The sequence below is a fragment of the Mastigoproctus giganteus genome, chromosome 6, assembly GCF_048544385.1.
Source record: "Mastigoproctus giganteus isolate SK-2022 chromosome 6, ASM4854438v1, whole genome shotgun sequence".
NCBI classification, from domain to species: Eukaryota; Metazoa; Arthropoda; class Arachnida; order Uropygi; family Thelyphonidae; genus Mastigoproctus; species Mastigoproctus giganteus.
In genome coordinates this window covers 192,088,409-192,113,467 of record NC_143580.1, presented here as the reverse complement: position 1 = coordinate 192,113,467, position 25,059 = coordinate 192,088,409, and the positions used below count along the sequence as shown (strand labels likewise).

General features: G+C 37.3%; 1 protein-coding gene across 1 annotated transcript in view; it reads right to left on the bottom strand.

Annotated features, from left to right (window-relative positions):
* LOC150084836 (1-phosphatidylinositol 4,5-bisphosphate phosphodiesterase classes I and II-like) overlaps positions 1-25,059 on the bottom strand; it is a 932,481-nt gene that overhangs the window by 70,983 nt on the left and 836,439 nt on the right. Inside the window, exons 22-24 of the mRNA XM_090376366.1 lie at positions 23,931-24,035; positions 10,649-10,761; positions 2,151-2,376 (exon numbers count right to left, since the gene is read on the bottom strand). Of these exons, the coding sequence (XP_090232492.1) occupies positions 2,151-2,376; positions 10,649-10,761; positions 23,931-24,035 (444 nt within the window). The remainder of the gene's footprint in view (positions 1-2,150; positions 2,377-10,648; positions 10,762-23,930; positions 24,036-25,059) is intronic.

Genomic DNA, 25,059 nt, shown 5'->3' with positions numbered 1-25,059 from the left:
GAATTGGTTCTGACAGAGTTCCTAACATTGAAACAACATAGTGAGTGTGCACTGATTAGCAGAAACTAGTATATGTTTACAAATATACAACAATTGTAGCTATTGTTATTTGTTAACTAAGACTCATTCCTCTTAGTGGCTGAAGTAAATAGTGGGAAGTATACAGAAATACATGCAAGCTTTTTTCAACAAACTTTGTTATTCCAAAAAACTTACTGCAGAATTTTAGGAGAAATTAATAGAGTTTTAAAAATAGGTAATACAAAGGCATTATGAAAGGTATTATTACTCTTGAGTGTGTGCATATGTTTGTGTGTGTATATTGGAAATAAGATCAGAATATGGACCAAATACCTGCATATTCTGATATGCCAGAAAAAGGAAATAAAGATATACAGAGAAGAACAATGTAATTGTTCTGCTATGCTTCTCTTAACCCTTGCACAAGAGATTTTGGGCTCTGGGGAGTAGGTTTCTTATGAAATTTTGAAAATTCAAAAAATATAAAAATAAATGATTTTAACAAGTGTGGATCAGCTCTTCCAATTTTCGAAATTGTTTTGGTGATGCCATGTATTATAAATTGTGTCTACAACTGACTGGAAACATAAATAAGAGATGGCAGCACTTACTGAAAGATTTCAAAACACAATTTGTGCATTAATGGAAATTTTTTTGAAATGACCTTCAAAAATGTACACACGCACGTGCACAAACACTCTCTCTCTCTCTCTCTCACACAGAAGTGTGCTCTTTCAGAAGTATATACAGGGTTAATAAAAATGTTGACAACTCTGACAGTTTATTTGAAAGTAACTACATATTTTTCTGTAAAAAAAGCTATCAAATGAAGGCATAAATATCAAAGTTCTTAACAGTTACCTTACAGTCCTTCAATATCGGCTCCATGGTGACTTTGCACACGTAAATGCAGTAATCAAATTCATGCACACTTTCTCCAGCATATTGTTGTTGATTGGAGTGATAACTGCGGTGATACATCCTAGCAACTCTTGCAAAGTGGCAGGTAAGGGGGACAGAAACACCTAATCTTTCACAAAACCCCATAGATAAAAATCTAAGGGAGTGAGATCCAGTGACGTTGGTGGCCAATGAAGTAAATGTTTGCCATCACGGGAAGCATGGCCAATCCAGCAACAGGGATAATTGTCATTCAGAAACTTTCGTAACTCCCTAAGGAAATGTGGCAGAGCTCTATCCTGCTGCAAAATGAAGTTATTTCTGTCTTGTGTCAGCCGCAGCAGCAACCACTCGATCAGCATGTCAAGGTAGGTAATGCCATTCACAGAGTTTTTGGCGAAAAAGAAGGGCCCATAAATCTTTTTCACAGACATTGCACAGAAAACATTTACTTTTGGACTGTCCTGTTCATGTTCCACAGTTTCATGTGGATTCTCACTCCCCTAGATATGAATATTGTGCTGATTCACTTTACCACTGAGATGGAACATTCACAGTTCTTGGATGTTACAACAAAATTCGTATCTAGAAACTTTTGTCATGTGGTTTTAGAGCTTGTTGCAAATGAATTTTGTAAGGACACATGGAAAGTTGCCTTTTAAGAACATGCCAAATACTTTTCTGTGGAATCCTAAGCTCTCTCTACTGAAGACCATGTTAGCTGATTTGAGGGGACTCCAGATATATGCCTGCCACACATGTTCTACATCGTCTGTGCTGGGATAACCAGTGCTTTTGCCCTTGCAGATGCACCCACGCTCCACGAACTGCCTATATCACTTAATGATGGAGTTAGCTGATTTCTATGAAATTTACTTTGGAATGATCGCTGCACTGTAACACTTGATTTTGTTTCATGATAACAGAGAACAAAAAATGATTTCACCACAGGTGATGCTATTTTGAATGCACTGTTATCTGGCACAGACATCTGTGATGTCTGCATCAACTCTGTTGCGGCAAACACAACTTTGATATTTACACTTTCATTTGGGACACACTACAAAACCTTGTAGTGTGTCCTGCAAGAGAATATTAAGTGGATGATTTTAATTTAGTAGTTGTTACTTAGATTTCTTTTTAACACAAATCTCTCTAAAAGACAGTTAAATTTATAACAATTTTAGCTGTTGAAAATTTTGTACTTTTATGTTATCATAAGTACTTACTATTTAGTGTATCTTGTCGCTTTAGTGGAACAGGGCCAGGTGATGTACTTCCTAATGTTCCTGTCCTTTGAATATTACCATTCATAGTTGTATGCCTAGTAACATTACTTCCAAGTCCACCCTCTATTGATTCATCTTTTCCAACGCTGAGGCGACCTTTCTCAGATACTGGTGTTTTTTCATTTTCCACTGCTGCTTTTCCTGGCCCTTTTGTTTCTAATCCTCCCTGAATTTTAAATAAATGTCTTGACCATTTTTCCATAAAACTAAATGCAGGTTATTATTAAGTATAACAAAAAAAGCATAAAAACAAAAGTAATGTTTTTTTTTTTGCTAAAGGAATCAAATATATCATTGTTAACACAGGGCGTTTACAATTTTTATTATTATTATTATTGAAGTTCACTTTCTCCAAGGCTAGTGTAGAGATAATGGTAGGTAAATATTCTGATTTAGTAAGTAAACTATGCAGGTAATGAAGAATAAACAATGAAGAAAAATTGCAGATTCAGTGGTCACCATTAGGAGATGGTGACCATTTATTCATGGTCAAGAAAAACTGCTTTAAACAATCCTTCTTGTCTAAAACATTGAAACTAAAGTACAGTACTGTTGTGAGTAGAATGTAACACTTTATTTAAGGAACATGTTTTATCATGATGGATGATGGCTGATTTTCATCCAGTGCAGTACAATTTCAGATATAGTCAGTTAGGAAGCAGCAAAGCCAAAGCTGTAGAGTGTAGAGCCTACTCTCAGTATCTGTCCTTCCAAATTCTTCTTCAAATGAGGCCATAGTTAGCTGATCTCAGGTGTTTTCCCCTTCCATGAATTATTCTGGGTTTTTGGTACATACAAGTGTGAAGTGGCCCATGAATACACACACTTCTACAGACAAATCCACTCATATATATGAACATGAGTGATGAGCTCCAGTGTTGTTAAAATAAAAATTAAGAAAAATTTCAGATTTGTGTCCTTCTTGGAAATTTTTTTTTTTTTAAATGACAGAACAGCAGGTCTCCAGGTAGAAATCTTTCAATTTTATAAACAGATTACTGCATACCTCAAGGAAGAAGAGCAAAAACCAAGCCATAAACATTCACCATTATAATTTAAAGAATCTCATCTAGAATATAAGAATATAATTTATGTGACTTTACTCTCACTACACAATAATTTAACAATTTGCTCACTCTTACTCCATCTACTTAACAGTAGATCTAATTTTTAGCTCTGTCCTTAATTTTATTTTGATAGGCTAATTTCATTTAGATTATCTGATCTAGCTAAATTTTGCATTTTAACAATTCCAACTGTTCAGATGCCTAGATTTTAATTCTCCCCCCCCCTTACTATGATCACCACAGTGGCTCAAAGCACACCTTTCAGGCATACTCAAGGTTTAGGCCTAAATGGTTGTCAAATGAACTAATGAGACTCGTAACAGAGAAGAAAAATGCATGGGATGCATATAAATTATCAAGCGACTCAGTAGCCTATGGCAGATATAAGTTAATCTGTAATCAGGTCACAAAGGAGGTTCGGCAGGCGAAGGCAGATTACAAGAAATCCTTGGCAAAAGATGCTAAGAAAAACAGCAAGGATTTCTTTACTTATATAAACTCTAAAAGGAAGGGGATGAATCTGACTGGTCCACTTGACATCGATGGTTTGACTGTTGATGATCCTGCTCAGATAGCAAACAAACTGAATGAATATTTTGCATCTACATTCACACGTGAGGAATTATTAAGGATTGAAAATGGCAGAAGGTTATCAAATTGTAGCAGGATACTTAATGATTTTGTAATAACTGAGAGCAAAGTGGAAGAGAAACTGTTGAAGTTAAACGTAAGAAAAGCACCTGGGGTGGATGGGATCTATCCAGTTATATTAAAGGAGGCGGCAAAGCAACTAAGCAAACCCTTAGCCATAATTATGAGAGCATCCTTGGACTCACGGGAGGTTCCCACGGACTGGAGATGTGCAAATGTATCCCCAATTCACAAAGGGGGATTGAAGGGTGACACAAGTAATTACAGACCAGTTAGTTTAACTTCTGTTCTGGGTAAAATAATGGAGTCGCTGGTTAAAGATACATTGCAGGATCATCTAGACAGGACTGCAGCAATAATTCAGACACAGCATGGGTTTGTTAAGGGAAAGTCTTGTCTGACAAATTTGAGAGGATATTATGATGTGGTTACAAAGGAACTGGATGCAAAAAATAATTTTGATATCATATATTTGGATTTCAGGAAAGCTTTTGACACTGTTGCGCATGGAAGACTATTGTACAAATTGGAGCAGAATGGTATTAAGGGTAAGTTGCTACAATGGATAAAAGGATGGTTAAGTGCAAGAAGACAGAGGGTGGTAATCAATGGGTGCTGCTCTTCTTGGACTAATGTTATTAGTGGAGTCCCACAGGGTTCGGTGTTAGGTCCACTGTTGTTTTGTATATTTATCAGTGATATTGATGAAGGTATATCAGGCTTAATGTCGAAGTTTGCAGATGATACAAAGGTTGGCAGGGTTGTTAATGACAGTAATGGCAGTGTGCTACTGCAACAGGATCTAGATAATTTGGGCAGATGGGCTAAGAAGTGGCAACTGAAGACACGGGAGTAATTGTGCAGGCAGATATGAAGTTTTCTGAGCAATGCAGACAAGCTGCCAGGGCAGGTCATGGGGTTTTGTCAATGATATATAGGAATTTTGCTAGCAGGGAAAAGGAGGTGATTATCCCTCTGTATAAGGCAATGGTCAGGCCACGCCTTGAGTACTGCATACAGGTCTGGAGGCCTCATTTTAGGAACGATGTAGATTTACTTGAGCGTGTACAGAGAAGGGATCCTTTTATCAAGAGAGGCTTAAGTTCTGCAAATTGCAGTGGCTGGAGACTAGGCACCTGCACGGTGATCTGATTGAGGTGTATAAGGCCTTGAATGGGTTCAGCATACTGAATTCTGATGGGATCCTTCCACTTGTTCAGATTACGAACCTAAGGGGGCATAAATTAAAATTAAGAAAAGACAGATGTAGAATTGATGTGCAGAAATTTGCCTTTAGCCAGCGGGTGGTTAATTTCTGGAACAAACTTCCATCTGTCGTTGTGGAAGTTGATAGGTTGAATAAATTTAAGGAGGAACTGGACAGGCATTTGGAGGGAATGGTGTGATTTTTTTTTTTGGCTGATGCTGCATAAGCTCATACATTTGCTTTCTTGCATCACATGCCACTACTACTACTACTAGTGCCAAGGGTCAGTTATCAAAGTGTTTATTACTGTGATTGCTCATATACTGCATATCTCATATGCAGCTGGTCAATATGAGCCGAGTTTGTACCGTGCACGTTTGAATTTCTAGTCATAATCTGAATGAATGGATTATATTTATATTAATAAGTAATGAGGTTTATTTCAAAAATTATTTCTAAACATTATTTTGCATTACTTACGTAATCTGATTATAATATCTTTCTTTTATTTTCTTTTATACTGAAAATGAATCCCCAAGAAGTTGAAATGTTATAGTTGTGCAAGGTAATTTGATCATTTTTGTAATTATTACTCCAAACCAATACATCAACAACTTTACTAATATATTTATGTGGAGAGAATTGATTCTGCATTTCACCCCATTTCAAACTCTCCCCATTTCACCTATCCAGTCACTCCAAATGTTTGTCTAGTTCAGCCTTATATTTATTTAAGCTATCAATTTCCACAACAACAGATGGAAGTCTGTTCCAGCAATCAACTACCCACTGTCTAAAAACAAACTTATGCACATCTATTCTACAACTGTCTTTCCTCAATTTGAATCTATCTCCCTCAGGTTCTTAATCTGAGCAAGCGAAAGTATCCCGTCAGCATTGAGCCTGCTCAAACCATTCAAGGCCTTATACACCTCGATCAGATCACTCGCAGGTGCCTAGTCTCCAGATGCTGCAACTTGCAGAACTTAAGCCTTTCTTCGTAACTGCACCCCTTGTTGCCCTTTTCTATACTCATTCTAGCAACTCTACATCCTTCCTAAAATGAGGCCTTCAGACCTGTATACAGTACTCAAGGTATGACCTCACCATTGTCTTATACAAAGGGATAATCACCTCCTTGTAATAACTGACTGCACAATCACCCCCAGATCTTTTTCATTCTCCACCTCTCTGAGTGTAATATCACACAGTTGCTACGTTTCTCTTGGGTTACTGCTACCCATATGGAGTACTCTGCATTTGTCAATGTTAAACTTTAGTTGCCACTTCTCAGCCCATCTACTGAACTTTTCTAGATCCTATTGCAGTAGCATACCGTCTTTACTGTCATTAACAACCCTGCCAACTTTTGCATCATCTGCAAACTTGGATATTAAGCCTGATATACCTTCATCGACATCACTGATAAATACACAAAACAACAATGGGCCCAGCACTGAACTCTGGGAGAACTTTGTTATTAACATTAGTCCACATAGAGCAGTCTCCATTTATTACCACTCTCTGCTGTCTCGCACTCAACTATCCCTTTATCCATTGCAGTAACTTGCCCTTAATGCCATACCACTCCAATTTGTACACTAGTCTTCCATGTGCAACAGTATCAAAAGCTTTCCTGAAATCCAAGTACATGATATCAAAATTATTTTTTGCATCCAGTTCCTTTGTGACCACATCGTAGTATCCAATCAAATTGGTCAGACAAGACTTTCCCTTAACAAATCCATGCTGAGCCTGAGCTATTACTGCTGTTTTGTCTAGGTGATCCTGTATCACCTCTTTAACCAGTGATTCCATTATTTTCCCCAGAACAGAAGTTAAACTAACAGGTCTATAACTATTTGTGTCCACTAATAATTATTAGTGGAGTCAACCAGATTTCTGTGCTAGGATCATTACTGTTTTTCTGTATTTATCAATGATATTGATTAAGGTATAACAGACAATGTCCAAGTTTGCAGATAATACATGCAAATATATTATCCTGTTGCGGCCGCATACCGTAATTTATGGTGGTATGCAGCTGCAAGGTGCCTCCGTAGCCAGGTGGGAAGGAGCAGCAGTTGTTGTTTGTTGTTGTTTGTTATTTGGTTTTTAGGAGCATTAGCAACTAAGGCCATATTGCTCCGGAGATATGCGGTGGTCATTCCCTGACCTCTCCGCATCCTCCGTATTTGGTGGTCACGGGCTCGAACCCCGGTCTAATCAAGAAGCGTGTGCTACGCACTGCTGCTCCTGCCCACCTGGCTACGGAGGCGCCGGAGCAGCAGTGCGTAGCACACGCTTCTTGATTAGACCAGGGTTCGAGCCCGTCACCACCAAATATGGAGGATGCAGAAAGGTCAGGAAATGACCACCACATATCCTGGAGCAATATGGCCTTAGTTGCTGATGCTCCTAAAAACCAAATAACAAACAAAGAAACATGCAGCTGCAACAGGATATGAAAAAGTTGGGCAGATAGGCTGAGAGGTGGCAACTGAAGTTTAACATTGATAAATGAAAAGTACTGCACATGAGTAGCAATAACTAATTATTATTAACATAATTACAAGAGCTTCCTTAGACTCAGGGGATGTCCCCATGGACTGGTGGTGTGCAAATTTATCACCAATTCACAAAGGGGGTTCAAGAGGTGACAAGTAACTACAGACCTGTTAGTTTAACTTGTGTTCTGGGGAAAATAATGGAATCACTGGTTAAAGAAGCATTGCAGGATTGTCTAGACAAGACTGCAGTAATAGTTAAGACACATGGGTTTGTTAAAGGGAGGTCTTGTCTGGCTAATTTGATTGGATACTATGATGTGGTCACAAAGGAACTGAATGCCAAAAATAATTTTGATATCATATACTTGGATTTCGGGAAAGCTTTTGACACTGTTGCGCATGGAAGAGTACTGTGCAAATTGGAGCAGTATGGTATTGTATTAAGCATAAGTTGCTACAATGGATAAAAGGGTGGTTGAGTGGGAGAAGACAGAGAGTGGTAATCAACGGACACTGTTCTTCGTGGACTAATGTTATTAGTAGAGTTCCCCAGAGTTCGGTGTTGCACCCATTGTTGTTTTGTATATTTATCATTGATACTGAAGAAGGTATATCAGGTTTAATGTCCAAGTTTGCAGATGATACAAAGGTTGGCAGGGTTGTTAATGACAGTAAAGACAGTATGCTAGTCCAACTGGATCTAGATAATTTGGGAAAATTGGCTGAGAAGTGGCAAATGAAGTTTAACATTGACAAATGCAAAGTACTGCATATGGGTAGCAATAACTGAAGAGAAACATACCAACTGTGTGGTACTACACTCAGGGAGGTGGAAATGGAAAAAGATCTGGGGGTAATTGTGCAGTCAAATATAAAGTTTGCTGAGCAGTGCAGATGGGCTGCCAGGGCAGGTCATGGAGTCTTGTCAATGATATATAGAAATTTTGCTAGCAGAGACAGGGAGGTGATTATCCCGTTATACAAGGCAATGATCAGGCCACACCTAGAGTACTGTGTACAGGTCTGGAAGCCTCATTTTAGGAAGGATGTAGAGTTTTTAGAATGAGTACAAAGAAGGGAAACAAGATTGATGAGGGGAACAAAGGGGCAAAGTTCTGCAAATTGCAGCGCCTGGAGAGTAGGAACCTGCAAGGTAATCTGATTGAGGTGTATAAGGCCCTGAATGTGTTGAGCAAGCTGAATTCTGATGGGATTCCTCCTCTTGCTCAGACTAAGAACCTGAGTGGGCACAGTTTCAAATTGAGGAAAGACAGTTGTAGAGCAGAGGTGCGGAAATTTGCCTTTAGCCATAGGAGTTTATTAAGGTCGGTTGAGGCCCCGGGCGCAGAAGAAAATATTGGGCCCCTTAAAAAAAAGAGAGAGACAGGGAAAATAAAAATACATGTTAACTATTTTTTTAAATAAATAAAAAATATTATGTACTATTAATGTTTTATTTCCAATAAAATTTGAATATAATATATGCATAATATAATTAATAATAGCATAATAATAATCACAAAGGTTTGAACTAATATGTTCAACTAATTTGTTGGGGTTTTGCATGGGCCCTTCAGAAGTCGGGGCCCAGGGCGCACGCCCGGTGCGACCGCCATTAAATCCGCCTCTGTTTAGCCAGCAGGTAGTTGATTGGTGGAACAGGCTTCCATCTTTTGTTGTGGAAGCTGATAGCCTAAATAAATTTAAGGCTGAGCTGGACAGGCATTTGGAACGAATGGAGGGGTGAAATGGGAGGTTTTTTTTTTTTTTTTTTTTTTGGCTGACGATGCATAAGCTTGCTTTCTTGCATCGTATGCCTGTACTAATGCTAATGCTAACCCCAGAGTAATGTACCAACTATGTGGTAATACACTCAAGGTAGTGGAGAATGAAAAAGATCTAGCGGTAACTGTGCCATCAGATACGAAGTTTTCAGAGCAGTGCAGAGAAGCTGCCAGAGCAGATCATGAGGTGTTGTTGATGATATACAGAAACTTTTCTAGCAGGGATAAGGAGGTGATTATCCTCTTGCATAAGGCAATGGTTAGGCCACACTTTGAGTACTGCATACAGGTCTGGAAGCCTCATTTTACGAAGGATGTAGATCTGCTGGAATGAGTATAGAGAAGGGCAACAAGATTAGTGAGGGGAACAAAGCGGTTGCTCTTACCAAGAAAGGCTTAAGTTCTGCAAATTGCAGCATCTGGAGACTAGGCACCTGTGAATTGATCTGACTGAGGTTTATAAGGCTTTAAATGATTTGAGTAAGCTCAATTCTGAGGATTCTTCATCTTGCTCAGATTATGCACTTGAGGGGGCATAAATTCAAACTGAGTAAAGATAGTTGCAGAATAGATGTGTGGAAATTTGCCTTTAGCCAGCGAGTGGTTGATTGCTGGAACAAACTTTTATCTGTCATTGTGGAAATTGAGCTGATCTAAATTTAGTTCAGAAAGTGAACTAAAATGCCATTTTAGTTCATTTTCTGCATGGGCTGTATAAAAATTATTCGTGGGCCAGATATGGCACATGGGCCACAGGTTGAATACCACTGATCTAAAATGTTCTTTTTTGTAAAACTTATTATATATAAATCAACTGATAAAATAGTATTAAAACAGGTGTATACATGAGTATGCATGTGAATTTTAATTTAATAATACACATTATATACAGTACTGAATATTAAAAGAACATGCATGCATGCATGATCTTCTTTAGATGTAATTTATGTGGTTCTCTACTTTACCAAGATTGCATTAGATATATTGAGTACTTCTGGAATTATTAAACTTTTTCTTTATCGTAAGGTTACAATGTATTTAAATGATCAAGGGATTATGAATTAGGTAAAGGATAGTATGAAAAAATATTATGAATAACATGCTGACAATCTGATATTACAATAAATTATTATAGAAAGAAGTTTTTGTATAAAATCTGTATCTCGTGACATTGAAAACTTAAAAGGAAAAATTAAACAGAAAAGATTCATTACACTACCTCATCATCATCATCATCGTCGTCATCATCATCAGTGAGTGCCATTAGCTGACGGGCATGCTTTTCCACCATTGACTGATATTTAATGGGGTTAGCTAAAGCATCAGCCAATTCTGAAATTAATAAAAAATCAGTGAGACAATAGCACAATAGCGCCAAAGATTTTTTTGAAAAAAAAATTCTTAGTTTAATACTTTGTACACACTTAAAAACTGCTTGTAAATTTCACGAGATTAAAAAATATTTATTCAATTATTTTAATAATGACATTTTTTTATTCTGATTTATTTATTAATGTTTAAAGACTTTCTCATGATCCACCATTCCGGTTTATCCCACAAAGGTTCCACAAAATTCAAGTCAGCATTTTGTGTCACAAGGCTTGGTTGATATGCAACCAAGTTACAAAGGAGGTTAGGCAGGCGAAGGCAGATTACGAGAAATCCTTGGCAAGGGATGCAAAGAAAAACAGCAAAGAGTTCTTTACTTATGTAAACTCTAGAAGGAAGGGGATGAATCAGATTGGTCCACTTGATATTGATGGGTCAACTGTTGATGATCCTGCTCAGGTAGCTAACAAACTAAATGAATATTTTGCATTGACATTCACACATGAGGAGTTATTCAGCAAGGGGAATGCCAGAGGTGTATTCAACTCTAGCAGTAAGCTACAGAATCTTGAAATAACTGGGAGTAAAGTGGAGGAGAAACTGTTGAAGATAAACACAAGAAAGGCACCCGGGGTGGATGGGATCTATCCGGTTATATTAAAGGAGGCAGCAAAGGAAGTAAGCAAACCCTTAGCCATAATTATGAGAGCTTCCTTGGACTCAGGGGAAGTACCCATAGACTGGAAATGTGCAAATGTGACCCCAATTCACAAAGGCTGACACAAGTAATTATAGACCTGTGAGCTTAATTTCTGTTCCAGGAAAATTAATGGAGGCACTGGTTAAAGAAGCACTGCAGGATCATTTAGACAAGACTTCAGTTATAGCTCAGACACAGCATGGTTTTGTTAAGGGAAAGTCTTGCCTGACCAACTTGATTGGATATTATGATGCAGTCACAAAAGAACTGGATGCAGGGAATAACTTTGATATTATATACTTGGATCTTAGAAAGGCTTTTGATACTGTTGCACATGGAAGACTGCTACACAAATTGGAGGAGTGACATTGGAGGCAAATTGCTGCTATGGATAAAGGGGTGGTTGAGGGGGAGAAGACAGAGAGTGGTAATCAATGGACACTGCTCATCGTGGACTAATGTTATTAGTGGAGTCCCTCAGGGCTCAGTGTTGGGTCCATTATTGTTTTCTGTATTTATAAATGATATTGATGATGGTATATCAAGCTTAATGTCCAAGTTTGCAGATGATACAAAGGTTGGCAGGGTTGTCAAGGACACTACTGACACTATGCTGCTGCAACAGGATCTGGAAAGGTTGAGCAGATGGGCTGAGAGGTGGCAAATGAAGTTTAACATTGACAAATGTAAAGTACTACACATGGGAAACAGCAACCCCAGAGCAACGTATCAACTCTGTGGTACTACACTGACAGTGGTAGAGAATGAAAGGGACTTGGGGGTGGTTGTGCAGGCAGATATGAAGTTCTCTGAGCAGTGCAGACAGGCTGCAAGAGTAGCTCATGGAGTATTGTCAATGATATACAGGAATTTTTCCAGCAGGGATAAGGAGGTGATTATTCCATTGTATAAGTACTGTATACAGGTCTGGAGGTCTCATTTCAAGAAGGATGTAGAGCTGCTGGAACGAGTACAGAGAAGGGCAACAAGATTAGTGAATGGAACAAAGGGGTGCTCTTACGAAGAAAGGCTTAAGTTTTGCAAATTACAGTGTCTGGAGACTAGGCACCAGCGAGGTGATCTGATAGAGGTGTATAAAGCCTTGAATGGTTTAAGCATGCTCAATGCTGATGGGATTCTTCCTCTAGCTCAGAAAAATCACCTGAGAGGGCATAAATTCAAATTGAGGAAAGACAGATGTAGGATAGACGTGCAGAAATTTGCCTTTAGCCAGCGGGTGGTTGGTTGGTGGAACAGACTTCCATCCCTTGTGGTGGAGGTTGATAGCCTAAATAAGTTTAAGGCTCAGCTGGACAGGTATTTGGAACGAACAGAGGGGTGAAGTGGAAGTGGATTTTTTTTTTTTTTTTGGCTGATGCTGCATAAGCTTGCTTTCTTGCATCAAATGCCTCTACTAATGCTAAGGCCAATTATGCAACATCAACCTCCTCAAACACGGTGCCTATAAGGTTCGTTTTGTGTCTTGGGGAGTTATCATACTGGTACATGCATGATCCATTCCCAAAGACTTTACAGGCCCACATTAAAAGTATCGTTTATTAGATACGATTCTAATAAATGGCATCATTTATTAGAATCGTATTTTCGGTTATAAGAATCAACTGTGAATGCCTCTGTGATATTTTTCTAAAGTACATTTCTGGAGGTCACAACCGTAAAACAATAAAAACAATTTGCAGTTTCTGATTTATTGGGCCTTTCTATTAGTGCAATAAACGAGTAGTAAACTCAATCTTATTGCATTTGCGATAATACCGATAACTGGAATTCTGTGTTTTCACATTATTATGGTAAAATTTGTTTCCCTTTCACTGAACTCTACTCTTCTTTTCTATATCTAAACTTCATCTCACTTGCGTGTGTCATATTAGTTCCAATATCTGTGTGTGCCGTGTGCTTTGTTAGTGATTGACGCTTATCTTTTTTACTGTTTTAAATTTTACTACCCAAAAAAAAAAAAAAAAAAATGTCAGTGAACAGAAAGAGAGTGAATTTGAGTGTAAAAGATAAGTTATGAATTATGGAAACATATGATAAATTAAACTTAGGCGATATGTCTCAAAGGGAAGCGGCAGTAAAATTAGGAGTACCTCAGTCATCTTTATCAAAATTATTAAAATCACATCACACATTAAACACTAAAGTTATTAGTGAAACCAGAAAAAGGAATCGTGAAGGGAAATGCCAAATTACAAAGTGTTATGTTTGTTTGGTTCAAACACGCCTGCTCATTTAATGCACTAATCAATCATAGCATTCTTCTTCAAAAAGCTAAGCTAATGATTTTTCTGAAAACTACATGAAGAGTTTAAGGCGATGGATGGATGACTGACAAGATGGAAGGGGAGGCATGATATTGTTTACAAAAAACTTCGTGAAGAAAAACAGGATTCTAATGGCTCTGCAGCTGATATCTGGTCGAAAACCTTTTGGCAAACTGTGTTAAGCACTTATAATCCTGAAGATATTTTTAATACAGACGAAATAAGGTGTACTACAGGGTTACCTCAGACCACTGCATGTGCATGATTTTTAAAAATTCCTCTGCATCTGCAGGAATCAAAGACAGGATTATAGTTCTTTTAACATGCAACATGACGGGAACAATCAAGATGAAGCCGTTAGTTTTAGGCGAGAGTAAATTGCCTAGATGTTTTAAAGGAGTAAAACACCTGCCTGTTGAATATGCCAATGCTTGGATGACAGCTTTATTTGAAGATTATCTTCATAAATGGGATTTGAAACTGGATAAGAAAAACAAAAAAATTGCATTAATTTTGAACAACTGCCCAGCTCATCCAAAGTTGACTTTCAAAAACATTGAATTAGTTTTTCCACCTTCGAATGCCACATCACTGATTCAACCTCTTGACCAAGGAATAATAAAAACCTTTAAGACCTTTTATAGATCGGATATGAGGCAAAAAATCATCCAGTCTATAGATGAAGGTTTGGGAACATCATCCGATATTGCAAAGCAGATAACTGTTCTAGATGCACTTCATGTGGCGAGTGTCTGGAATGAAGTTTCCGAAACCTGCATTAGCAACTGCTTCAAAAATGTGGATTAATTATTCTTGATGGGTCAACTAAGTCACGATACTGATCCCATTGAAAAGCCTGAAGACATGGGTGAAGAGGAGTTTAATGACTGGGTGGACATAGATGGTGATCTACAAGTTACTACAGCTTTAAAAGATGAAGAAATTTAAAAGATGAAGAAACCCGAACAAATTCCAGTTACAAAATGGCGAACTTGTGAAGCTAAAGCTGTCCTGAGGAGAGTGTTGGAAGAAATTGGTGCATGTCATCATGAATATAAACTGTTATACAATATTGAAAAATCTATAAATAGACTTTGTAGTGATAATTTAAAGCAATCTAAAATAAGTGACTATTTTAAATTATAATCATATTAGAAAGTGTTATGTTTAATATGTCACTTTGCTATGTACGTAAGTATAAATCTATTTTTATTTTGCTAACATGTGGACAATATTCTTCCAATTTTCATGTATCATTTAATTGGTAATAGAGTCTAAATTTGTGCTTTATATCTTTATTTTTATAGCCTCTGGATAATATTTGTCGATTTTTGCTTATTAGAATCAAAATTCAATTTGCAAATATGATCACTATAACTGCCGCTTACTGAACTTTCAAATTTCATTGTTGGAACGAAGCTCTCCTGTAAGTAGTGTTCTCTAGGTATTCTCCAAATCCATGCCTATCTAACCTTAATGTGCTGAATGACTTGATGACTCATAGGACTTCTTTCAATTAATTTAGAGTCCAGGCGCCTCCGTAGCCAGGTGGGAAGGAGCAGCAGTGCGTAGCACACGCTTCTTGATTAGACCGGGCTTCGAGCCCGTCACCACCAAATACGGATAGGTCAGGGAATGACCACCGCATATCCCGGAGCAATATGGCCTTAGTTGCTAATGCTCCTAAAAAAAAACAAATAACAATAACTATTTAGAGTCCAAGAATGATGGCTATTGCACCACTCCAAGTGTCATTTACTGTTCATTATTATTAGCATTAGCATTAGTAGAGGCATATGATGCAAGAAAGCAAGCTTATTCAGCATCAGCCAAAAAAAAAAAAAAAAACACCACTCCCATTTCACCCCTCCATTCGTTCGAAATACCTGTCCAGTTGAGCCGTAAATTTGTTTAGGCTATCAACTTCGACAACAAGTGATGGAAGTCGGTTCCACCAACCAACCACCCGCTGGCCAAAGGCAAATTTCTGCACATCTATCCGACATCCGTCCTTCCTCAAATTGAATTTATGCCCTCTGAGGTGATTATTCTGAGCAAGATGAAGAATCCCATTGGCATTGAGCATGCTCAAACCATTCAAAGCCTTATACACCTCTATCAGATCACCTCGCCGGTGCCTAGTCTCCAGACTCTGTAATTTGCAAAACTTAAGCCTTTCTTCGTAAGAGTAACCCTTTGTTCCATTCACTAATCTTGTTGCCCTTCTCTGTACCCGTTCCAGCAGCTCTACATCCTTTTTGAAATGAGGCCTCCAGACCTGTATACAGTACTCAAGATGTGGCCTAACCATTGCCTTATACAAGGGAATAATCACCTCCTTATCCCTGCTAGAAAAATTCCTGTATATCATTGACAAGACACCATGAGCTACTCTTGCAGCTCATCTGCACTGCTCAGAGAACTTCATATCTGCCTGCACAATTACCCCCAGGTCCTTTTCATTCTCCACCACTGTCAGTGTAGTACCGCAGAGTTGATACATTGCTCTGTGGTTACTGTTTCCCATATGTAGTACTTTACATTTGTCAATGTTAAACTTCATTTGCCACCTCTCAGCCCATCTGTTCAACCTTTCCAGATCCTGTTGCAGCAGCATAGCGTCAGTAGTGTCCTTAACAACCCTGCCAACCTTTGTATCATCTGCAAACTTGGACATTAAACTTGATATACATCATCAATATCATTCATAAACACCGAAAACAACAACGGACCCAGCACTGAACCCTGAGGAACTCCACTAATAACATTAGTCCACGTTGAGCAGTGTCCATTGATTACCACTCTCTGTCTTCTGCCACTCAACCATCCCCTTATCCATAGCAGCAATTTGCCTCCAATGCCACACTGCTCCAATTTGTGCAGCAGTCTTCCATGTGCAACAGTATCAAAAGCCTTTCTAAGATCCAAATATATAATATCAAAGTTATTCCCTGCATCCAGTTCTTTTGTGACTACATCATAGTATCCAATCAAATTGGTCAGGCAAGTGTTATGTTAGGCTCATGACTTACAACTCTGCCGTGAAAACCAAGGCTATGCAACTACTTATGAATAGAGGGTGTATGTGTACACTGTTAGTGATGATGATAATTAATGATGATACTTAATTATCTAGTGATACAATTACAGATATTCATCTAATGTTGAAATTTAGTCTCTTATTATAACTGTAACTTGTTATGCTCTGATTTAATGCAGGAAGCAGCCTAAACTAAACATAATTTTGTCTGTTTGTTTGTTTGTTTGTTATTTGGTTTTTAGAAGCATTAGCAACTAAGGCCATATTGCTCCGGGAATATGCGGTGGTCATTCCCTGACCTTTCCGCATCCTCCGTATTTAGTGGTGACGGGCTCGAACCCTGATCTAATCAAGAAGCGTGTGCTACGCACTGCTGCTCCTTCCCCCCTGGCTACAGAGGCGCCTTTTGTCTGTTGTATGTTTAGCACATATGGAGTCTATCTGTGGAAAAAGTGCATGATTATACTCATTATTTACAGAATCTGTATTCAATATCATGAATTATATTTTATATATAAACTTGCACAAAACAACAATTTTTTTTAATTAAATAATTATTTAAAATACATTGCAAGTGAATATCCTGATGTCAAGAGTTTTAGCCTAACACTACTGGCATTAAATAAAGGCCCTTAAATTGCATTTTGTAGGATGTTGGCTTTACTTGTATTAAACACAAAGCCTTTAAAGGATTTTCAAAAACAAGAAATGCAGAAGATAATGAATACTATTAACACATTTACTGCCTTTACGCATATAAGCCTAAAACAGCACTAGGAGTGAGCTGCAATGCATATCCGAGTTCAAATGCACCCGGGCACTGTGCCATAACACACACGAGCAGTCAACCAGCGAGTGCCATAAACATAAAGGCACACGAAATTAACAACTATTCAGTACTGGCACACTGAATGAATGCTTTGCAGTATCTTGCAAAGCATTCATTCAGTGCTTTGCTTGGCTTTTGTTTATAGACTTGGCACACAGTTTTGTTTGTTCTTTGCTTGTGTCGATGTTAGTTTATGTACACGAATAAACTTTTTATAAAATTAAGATTTGTTCTGATTTACAGCTCAGCACAAAAGTAAGCGTTTGCTTTTAGCAACAAATTCCAAACTTTTAATTTTCAAACAAGTTGTTGTTATTTGGTTTTTAGGAGCATTAGCAACTAAGGCCATATTGCTCCAGGGATATGCAGTGGTCATTCTCTGACCTTTCTGCATCCTCCGTATTTGGTGGCTCATGGGCTCGAATCCCGGTCTAATCAAGAAGCATGTGCTATGCACTGCTGCTCCTGCCCACCTGGATACGGAGGCACTCAAACAAGTGTATGAGTTTTCAGAATGATGGTTTTGTCAGAATGTTGATTTTTTTCAACATTCTGAAAATTAAGGCATATTGAATGGGTTCTCACACATTTAAGTGGTAACAAATGTGTTAACTTTCAGATTTATGAAGGTGATTATAATACAGAAATAATAATAATCACATATCCAGCTTGTTAGCTAGAAAGATGGGGATAGCTGCATTAGGGGACTAATGATTCTCCCCGCACATGATTGTGACATCATGATACTCCTGCAGTGGTCAATGTGTGTTACCTCTAAGGATGTAGAATCGCAGACCAATATGCATGTTGGCTGTGTAATGATCTGCCATTCTGGCTTATTCTAAAGAGATTCCACAGTTGGGTCAGAATTTTGAGGTACAAGGCCAGTTGTACATATATTAGTATAATAGTATTCTCCTCACACAAGGTGCTTATAAGTCTAGTTTTGTGGTTTGGGACATTATCATACTGGTACATGCAATGTCCATTCTCAAAGACTTTTCAGACCACTTTTACTGGGTCTGTAAAGTCTTTTTTATGGACCTCACTAGTTATTCCAGTAAATCTGGATTTATGAAGGTGATTATAATTATTATAATCTATTACTATATATATATATATATATATATATATAGTATATATATAGTTATTTCAGTAAATCTGAAATAAATAATGAGAGGACACCTACTCCCTCTGACCAAAATTAAATTACTAAAACCCAAAGGGAAGAAGTCTTTAAAAATTCCTCCAATCACCAACATAACCTAGACCACTCCAAACAAGTGATAGAACATTATAACATCATGGAGGACCTTACAGGAATGTAGGGGAAAACATGAGTTGAACATAAGTGTGAAAAAGGATTAAAATTTGAATACTGTTAAAATAATTGAAATAAAAATAAAGAAAAATAATAATATTTATTAATGTTGTTTAATTATGTTTATAACTATACACTGATGAGCCAAAACATTATGACCACCTACCTAATATGAGGTTGTTCATCCACGTGCAGCCAAAACAGCTTGTACCCGGTGAGGCCTGGATGCTACAAGATTTCTAAATGTGTCTTGTGGTATCTGGTACTAATACGTAACCAGCAGATCCTTTAACTCCTGTAAGGTCCATGGTTGAGATGCAGTAGATCGGAGTTGCTGTTCCAACACAAACCACAGATGCTCGATGGGATTGATGTCTGGGGAATTTGGAGGTCAGGGCAATACCTGGAAGTCTTCCTCATGTTCCGTGAACCAGTCTCGAATGATCCGGGTGGTGTGGCATGGCGCATTATCCTGCTGAAAGACGGCACCACCAGAGGGGAAGACCATTGCCATGAAAGGGTGCACCTGGTCAGCAATGATGTTTAGTTAGGTCATAGGTTCCCAAGCTTATTTGTCCTACTGCCCCCTTTTCAGAAAAAAAATTACTCAGTGCCCCCCCCTGGAAATCTACCTTCTTTAAGCGAACAAACAGAAAGATATAGTAAAAAATTTGTGTTTTTTATGTAACTATATATATCTACCTACGTCTTAAAATATAGTAAATAAAGATGTAAATAAGATACTTTGAAGCTTGAAATTATAAAATTATTTACTAAAATCAACAATAGTAACATTCACATTAAACACAGAAAATTAAGATAACGAAGGATAATATGAAAATAAAAATTATGAATAACATTAAAAATGATCCTAATGAGAAGGATGAACCTGGTGCACTGCTATCAATGTATTAATCCTCAGCTCTATTTTTGTCAGCAGTATTCTTAAATCACCGCGATTCGCTATTTGCAGTCAGTTTCTTTTTTTTGTTAACAAATTTGCGACTGCACTAAACCCATGTTCCACTAAATATAATGAAGGAAATGCAATTAAAAACTTTTGTACTATAGCCCATAATCCAGGATAAACTGTAGGTATCTGCTTTTGCAGCCAGAATTGTTGGTAGCCATCTTTGAATTTAAATTTCAATTCTTCATTTGTTGTTACATCTATCAGTTCTTCTTGTAATTTTGGAGATTCTTCTGTGTTTGTACTTGAAAAAGGATTCAGAACCCAATCGGGTATGTTCATTTTTAAAATATCTTCAAATCGTTGATTGAAGTCAGAATGGAGAGCATCCAAGTGCTGACAATAGGTAAGTAAGTCTTCATCATATTTTTCTACTTTTGATAAATTTGGAAACTGGCTGAATTCCCCTCGTCCTAAATTTTGTTTGTACAGAAGAAGTTTTGCCACAAACGCAGAAATAACAGCTTTTGTTTTTATTAAATTCAGCTCATCGCCTTGAAGTTGTAGATTTGTTTCATTAAATTTGTTAAACAAGTCTGTCAAATAAGCTTTGTCATTTTTGGAATCAATCAAGTTGGCTCGTAAAGCATCCTCTTTGTTTTCTAGAAACTCTAGCACGGAGTTAAAGAGATTATAAAATCGATTCAAATAGGTACCTTTTGATAGCCAACGAACTTCTGTATGAAGCAGCAAGTGATTGAATTCTTCATCGTTTTCAATACAAAGTTGGCTAAACAATCTGTCATTCAATGAATTGATTCTGATTTTGTTGATTGCTTTAATGACATAATCTGATGACCTATGTAGGCATTCACTCAGATTTCTGGCAACTAAATGTTGACGATGGATGACACAGTGTACATTGAATGCATTCGGCACCGCCTTTTTTAAATAGGCAAGAAACCCCCTATAGCACCCTATCATCGCTGGAGCACCATCAGTAGCAACCAACAAGATATTACTCAGGGGTATTTCTTTTTCTTTAAAAAACTCTTACAATTAATGAAATATCGATTCTCCTTTAGTATCGGTTTTCAAATTTTTAGCAAATAATAATTCTTCACAAATTTGTTCTTCTTTTATGAATCGCACGTATGCTAAAAGTAAGGCCTCATTTCCTGGCAAAGTTGAGTCATCAAGCTGTATAGAGAACTGGGATGTGTTTAAATGCTCACATAATGAGTCTTCAACATCTTGAGCCATTTCATCAATTCTTCTTTGCACTGTATTATTGCTCAAAGAAATTTTATTGATAATATCAGACGCTGGCATGTGCAGCATAGTGCGTATTACCTCACTTACAGCTGGCACAATTAGTTCTTCACCAATAGTATGCGGATTTCCCATTTTAGCAATCAGTAACGAAATGTTGTAAGAAGCACGCAACCCATCGCCATCTTGCTTGGATGCTGTTGAAAAGAGTTTTACCAATGTCGGTTGTTTCAACGTTTTTCTTTAAGTGCTTGAAAATAAAATAAATCCTTATCTTTTTTATCAGCATGAACTTTTGTCAAATGTTCTTGTAGTCTTGAAGGTTTCATAGCTTCATTTGATAAAACTCTTTCACAAATCAAACACATTGGTAATATATTGTTTGTAGGCGACTGAATAAAGCCATAGTTCAAATATTCAATACTATATTGTCTACATTTTTTCTTAGATTTGGCCATAATATTATCTGTAGAAAAAAATTATATAATTAATATTTCTCTAGTCAGAACCAAAATTCTTTGCAATAGTTGTGTTATACTTATTAGAATAGGGTCCACGACATCAGTGGTTTTTGCATAAAAAGACAAAAAAACTAAAATGCTAATGAAACTAATAAACTGGGTTTTGTTCTTTGCTCAGCATTAGATATATTTATTTGATATTAAATTGTCAAACATCAAATGAAATATATCAAGAAATAATTAATTAAAAAAAATACATTAATATGCAATTACCAATAATATCAGAGATTCTATTATTTTATTCAATTTTCCGTTATTTATATAATTGTTCCTTATTAACACACGCCTTATTTACCAATTAACAGGGATGATTCAATAGATAAAAATAAATATTAATGGTCAGTTTTTTTTATGATTTCACTCCTCTGATTTCATTAATAATGCAATAAAAATATTTTATTATTAGTAAACACTAGAAGCCATAGAAACGTACAGTAGATATGTAAGAAAATGTATAAAAATACTCACATGTAAATTGCTGTTTTATTGAAACAACAATAATACAATTTTCTTTGTAAGTGATCCGTAATCCGTAAATATTGAAGTTATCGAATATGAATTAAATTTTTTGAATTGAATACCATTACACTTGCACTATTATTAACTGCTTGTCACACAATTCAAAAACAATCTTAACTAGATTTCATACATGATGCCTATTTATAGTATCGTATTCTCAACAAGTCATTACACACACATATTCTTGCTGATGTAAGCTGGACTCACCGACAATGCCCAACATGCTCGCCTACCCATACTTGCTTGTTAAGACCTGTCGGCGGACTTGACCGCCGATCGGTTATAATTTGCATTTTGTGTGTTTACCTGGAAAATAATGTTACACAATAGGTGAAACACCTATTGTGTAACAAACGTACATGTTTCACCTATGTTACACAATAGGTGAAACATGTACGAATAGTTTTTCTAAATTTTCTTATCTTCTCTTCCTTCTTTATGCCCCCTTATTTTTATTAAACACCCCCCAAATGTACCCGAGGCTACTATCACCCCCTTGATTGTTCTACTGCCCCCCTAGGGGGCAGTATCGCCCACTTTGGGAACCAGTGAGCTAGGTGGTAGACATCAGAGGGTCCGGCACATGGATGACTGTACCAAGGGTATCCCAGCAGAACATCGTCCAAAGCATGACACCGCCACCACTGGCTTCTTTTCTTCCCCTAGTGCATCCAGGCGGCATCACTTCCCCAGGTAAATGATTCACGTGTACCCGGCCGTCCACATGGTGCAACAGGAAACGTGATTCATCGGACCAGATGACCTTCTTCCAATCATTCAAGGTCCAGTGTCAATGCTCACGTGCCCATTGCAGGCAATGTTGCCAGTGAACCGTAGTTAGCATGGGCACTCAGAGTGGTCTGCAGCTACGCAGCCCCATTTTCAGCAGGGTTTGATGTACTGTGTGTTGTGACACATTACCCCCGTCACCAGCATTCCAATTCCTGGCGAGTTGCGCCACAGTTGCCCTTCTGTTGCCACGTACCATCCAGGAGAGCCTTAGCTCACCACGAGCATTGATGAGCTGTGGTCGTCCAATACCTTGCCGCTGGTTCGTGGGTTTTCCCTCCTCGGACCACTTTCGGTAGGTACTAACCATGGCTGACCGTGAGAATCCCACCAGCCGTGCCGTTTCGGATATGCTCTGACCCAGTCGTCTGGCCATTGCAATTTGGCCTTTGTCAAAATCACTTAAGTCCACTGCCTTTCCCATCTGAGTTGTTGTTTGGTTTTTAGGAGCATTAGCAACTAAGGCCATATTGCTCTGGGGATATGTGGTGGTCATTTCCTGACCTTTCCGCATCCTCCGTATTTGGTGGTCACGGGCTCGAACCCTGGTCTGATCAAGAAGCGTGTGCTACGCACTGCTGCTTCTGCCCACCTGGCTACGAAGGCACCTCTTTCCCATCTGAAGAACAAGAGTAACACTGATTAACGGAGTTCAGTATCAGGTGTTTTTTTATACTGTGTCCGACCCATGCATGTGCTGCAGTTGCTTCTATTTGCATAACGACTTGCTGGTCATAATGTTTTGGCTAACTGGTGTATATCCTTTACATTACGGACAATTCAGTCTGCCCGTGTTTAATAACTCATAATAAATGTATTCCCTACTTTAACCACTCTATCTTCCCTCTATTAAATGTTCACTAAATGCTGATAATTATTTCAATTTTTTTTTTTTTTTACTTATAATTCAAGAAACATATTTTAAAGGAACACACTCAATTAATAAAATCAGCCAAAGGTTCATAAAAAAAAATATATATCCATACCTGATAAACCATCGGGAATGTAATCTTTTACCATGACATGCACAAAAAGGGTTGGTAAAGCAAGCGGTTGTCCAGATTCATTCCTCAAGGATATGTTTCTATAACCTAATAAAAAAAAAAAAAATTCCTCTTTTTGTTTCCATGTTCAAATTAAAAATATGAAATACAAGTAGAACATCCAAAATCCGGCTGTCCAAAAACTGGAACTATCTGAAATCTAGACATTTTTAAGATCCATGTTTGTTTATTTTTTTTGTGAAACTGGACAAATTCAACTTGACGCAAAATTTGTTCACCAAATAGTGCTGAAAAATTGGTTCTCTAAATTTGATTATATTAACCTGGCAATGGTGATCATCCAAAATGTTGCAAAAACAGTGTTGAGAGGTAACTTGAAAAACTTGAGAGGTTTCTGGAAAATTCAATTTCTGGAAAATATTTTGGGATTTTTTGAATTTTGCTTGGAGAATAAGAACATTTCATCTTTTTTCTGTTTATACTTCGGCACGACAACCAAGTCAGTAGAGCTTACAATAAATCGTCAATACAAGTATTTATCGTATTCAGTAGTCACAGCTTGAACCCCGGCCCACTCAAGGAACGTGTGCTATGCACTCTCGCTCCTGACCACTCAGCTACGTCAGGCCTTAATGAACTACAATACTTATTTTATGGAACTGTTTTTAATTAAAAACTAAAATTATTTTTTAAAAAAAATGCTGTTTTTACAACTTTTATTAAAAAATATATATATATATATATAAATTTCAATGAAAATTAAAAAAAAAACACATTTTAGATATAAAATGTAAACATGAATCTATTAAACTTTTCCATTTTTGAGTTTAAAAGATAATTTTGTTCTCAAAATTTAATTTTAAATGAATATATTTATGCTTATTGTGTGCATAAGTACTTTTTAAAAAATAAAACAATTTATATGTAAGTTAAAATTTAATATAAGTAAAATTTATATGTAAGATACTTATATATATATACAGGTAGTTCCCGACTTTACAAGTTAATTCGTTCCTAGCACGCGCTCATAAAGCAGGAATTTATTTCCCATAGATGTAATGTTAAAAATAGGGGTTACATTCTCAACAATGAAATCAGTTAGCTAATTAGT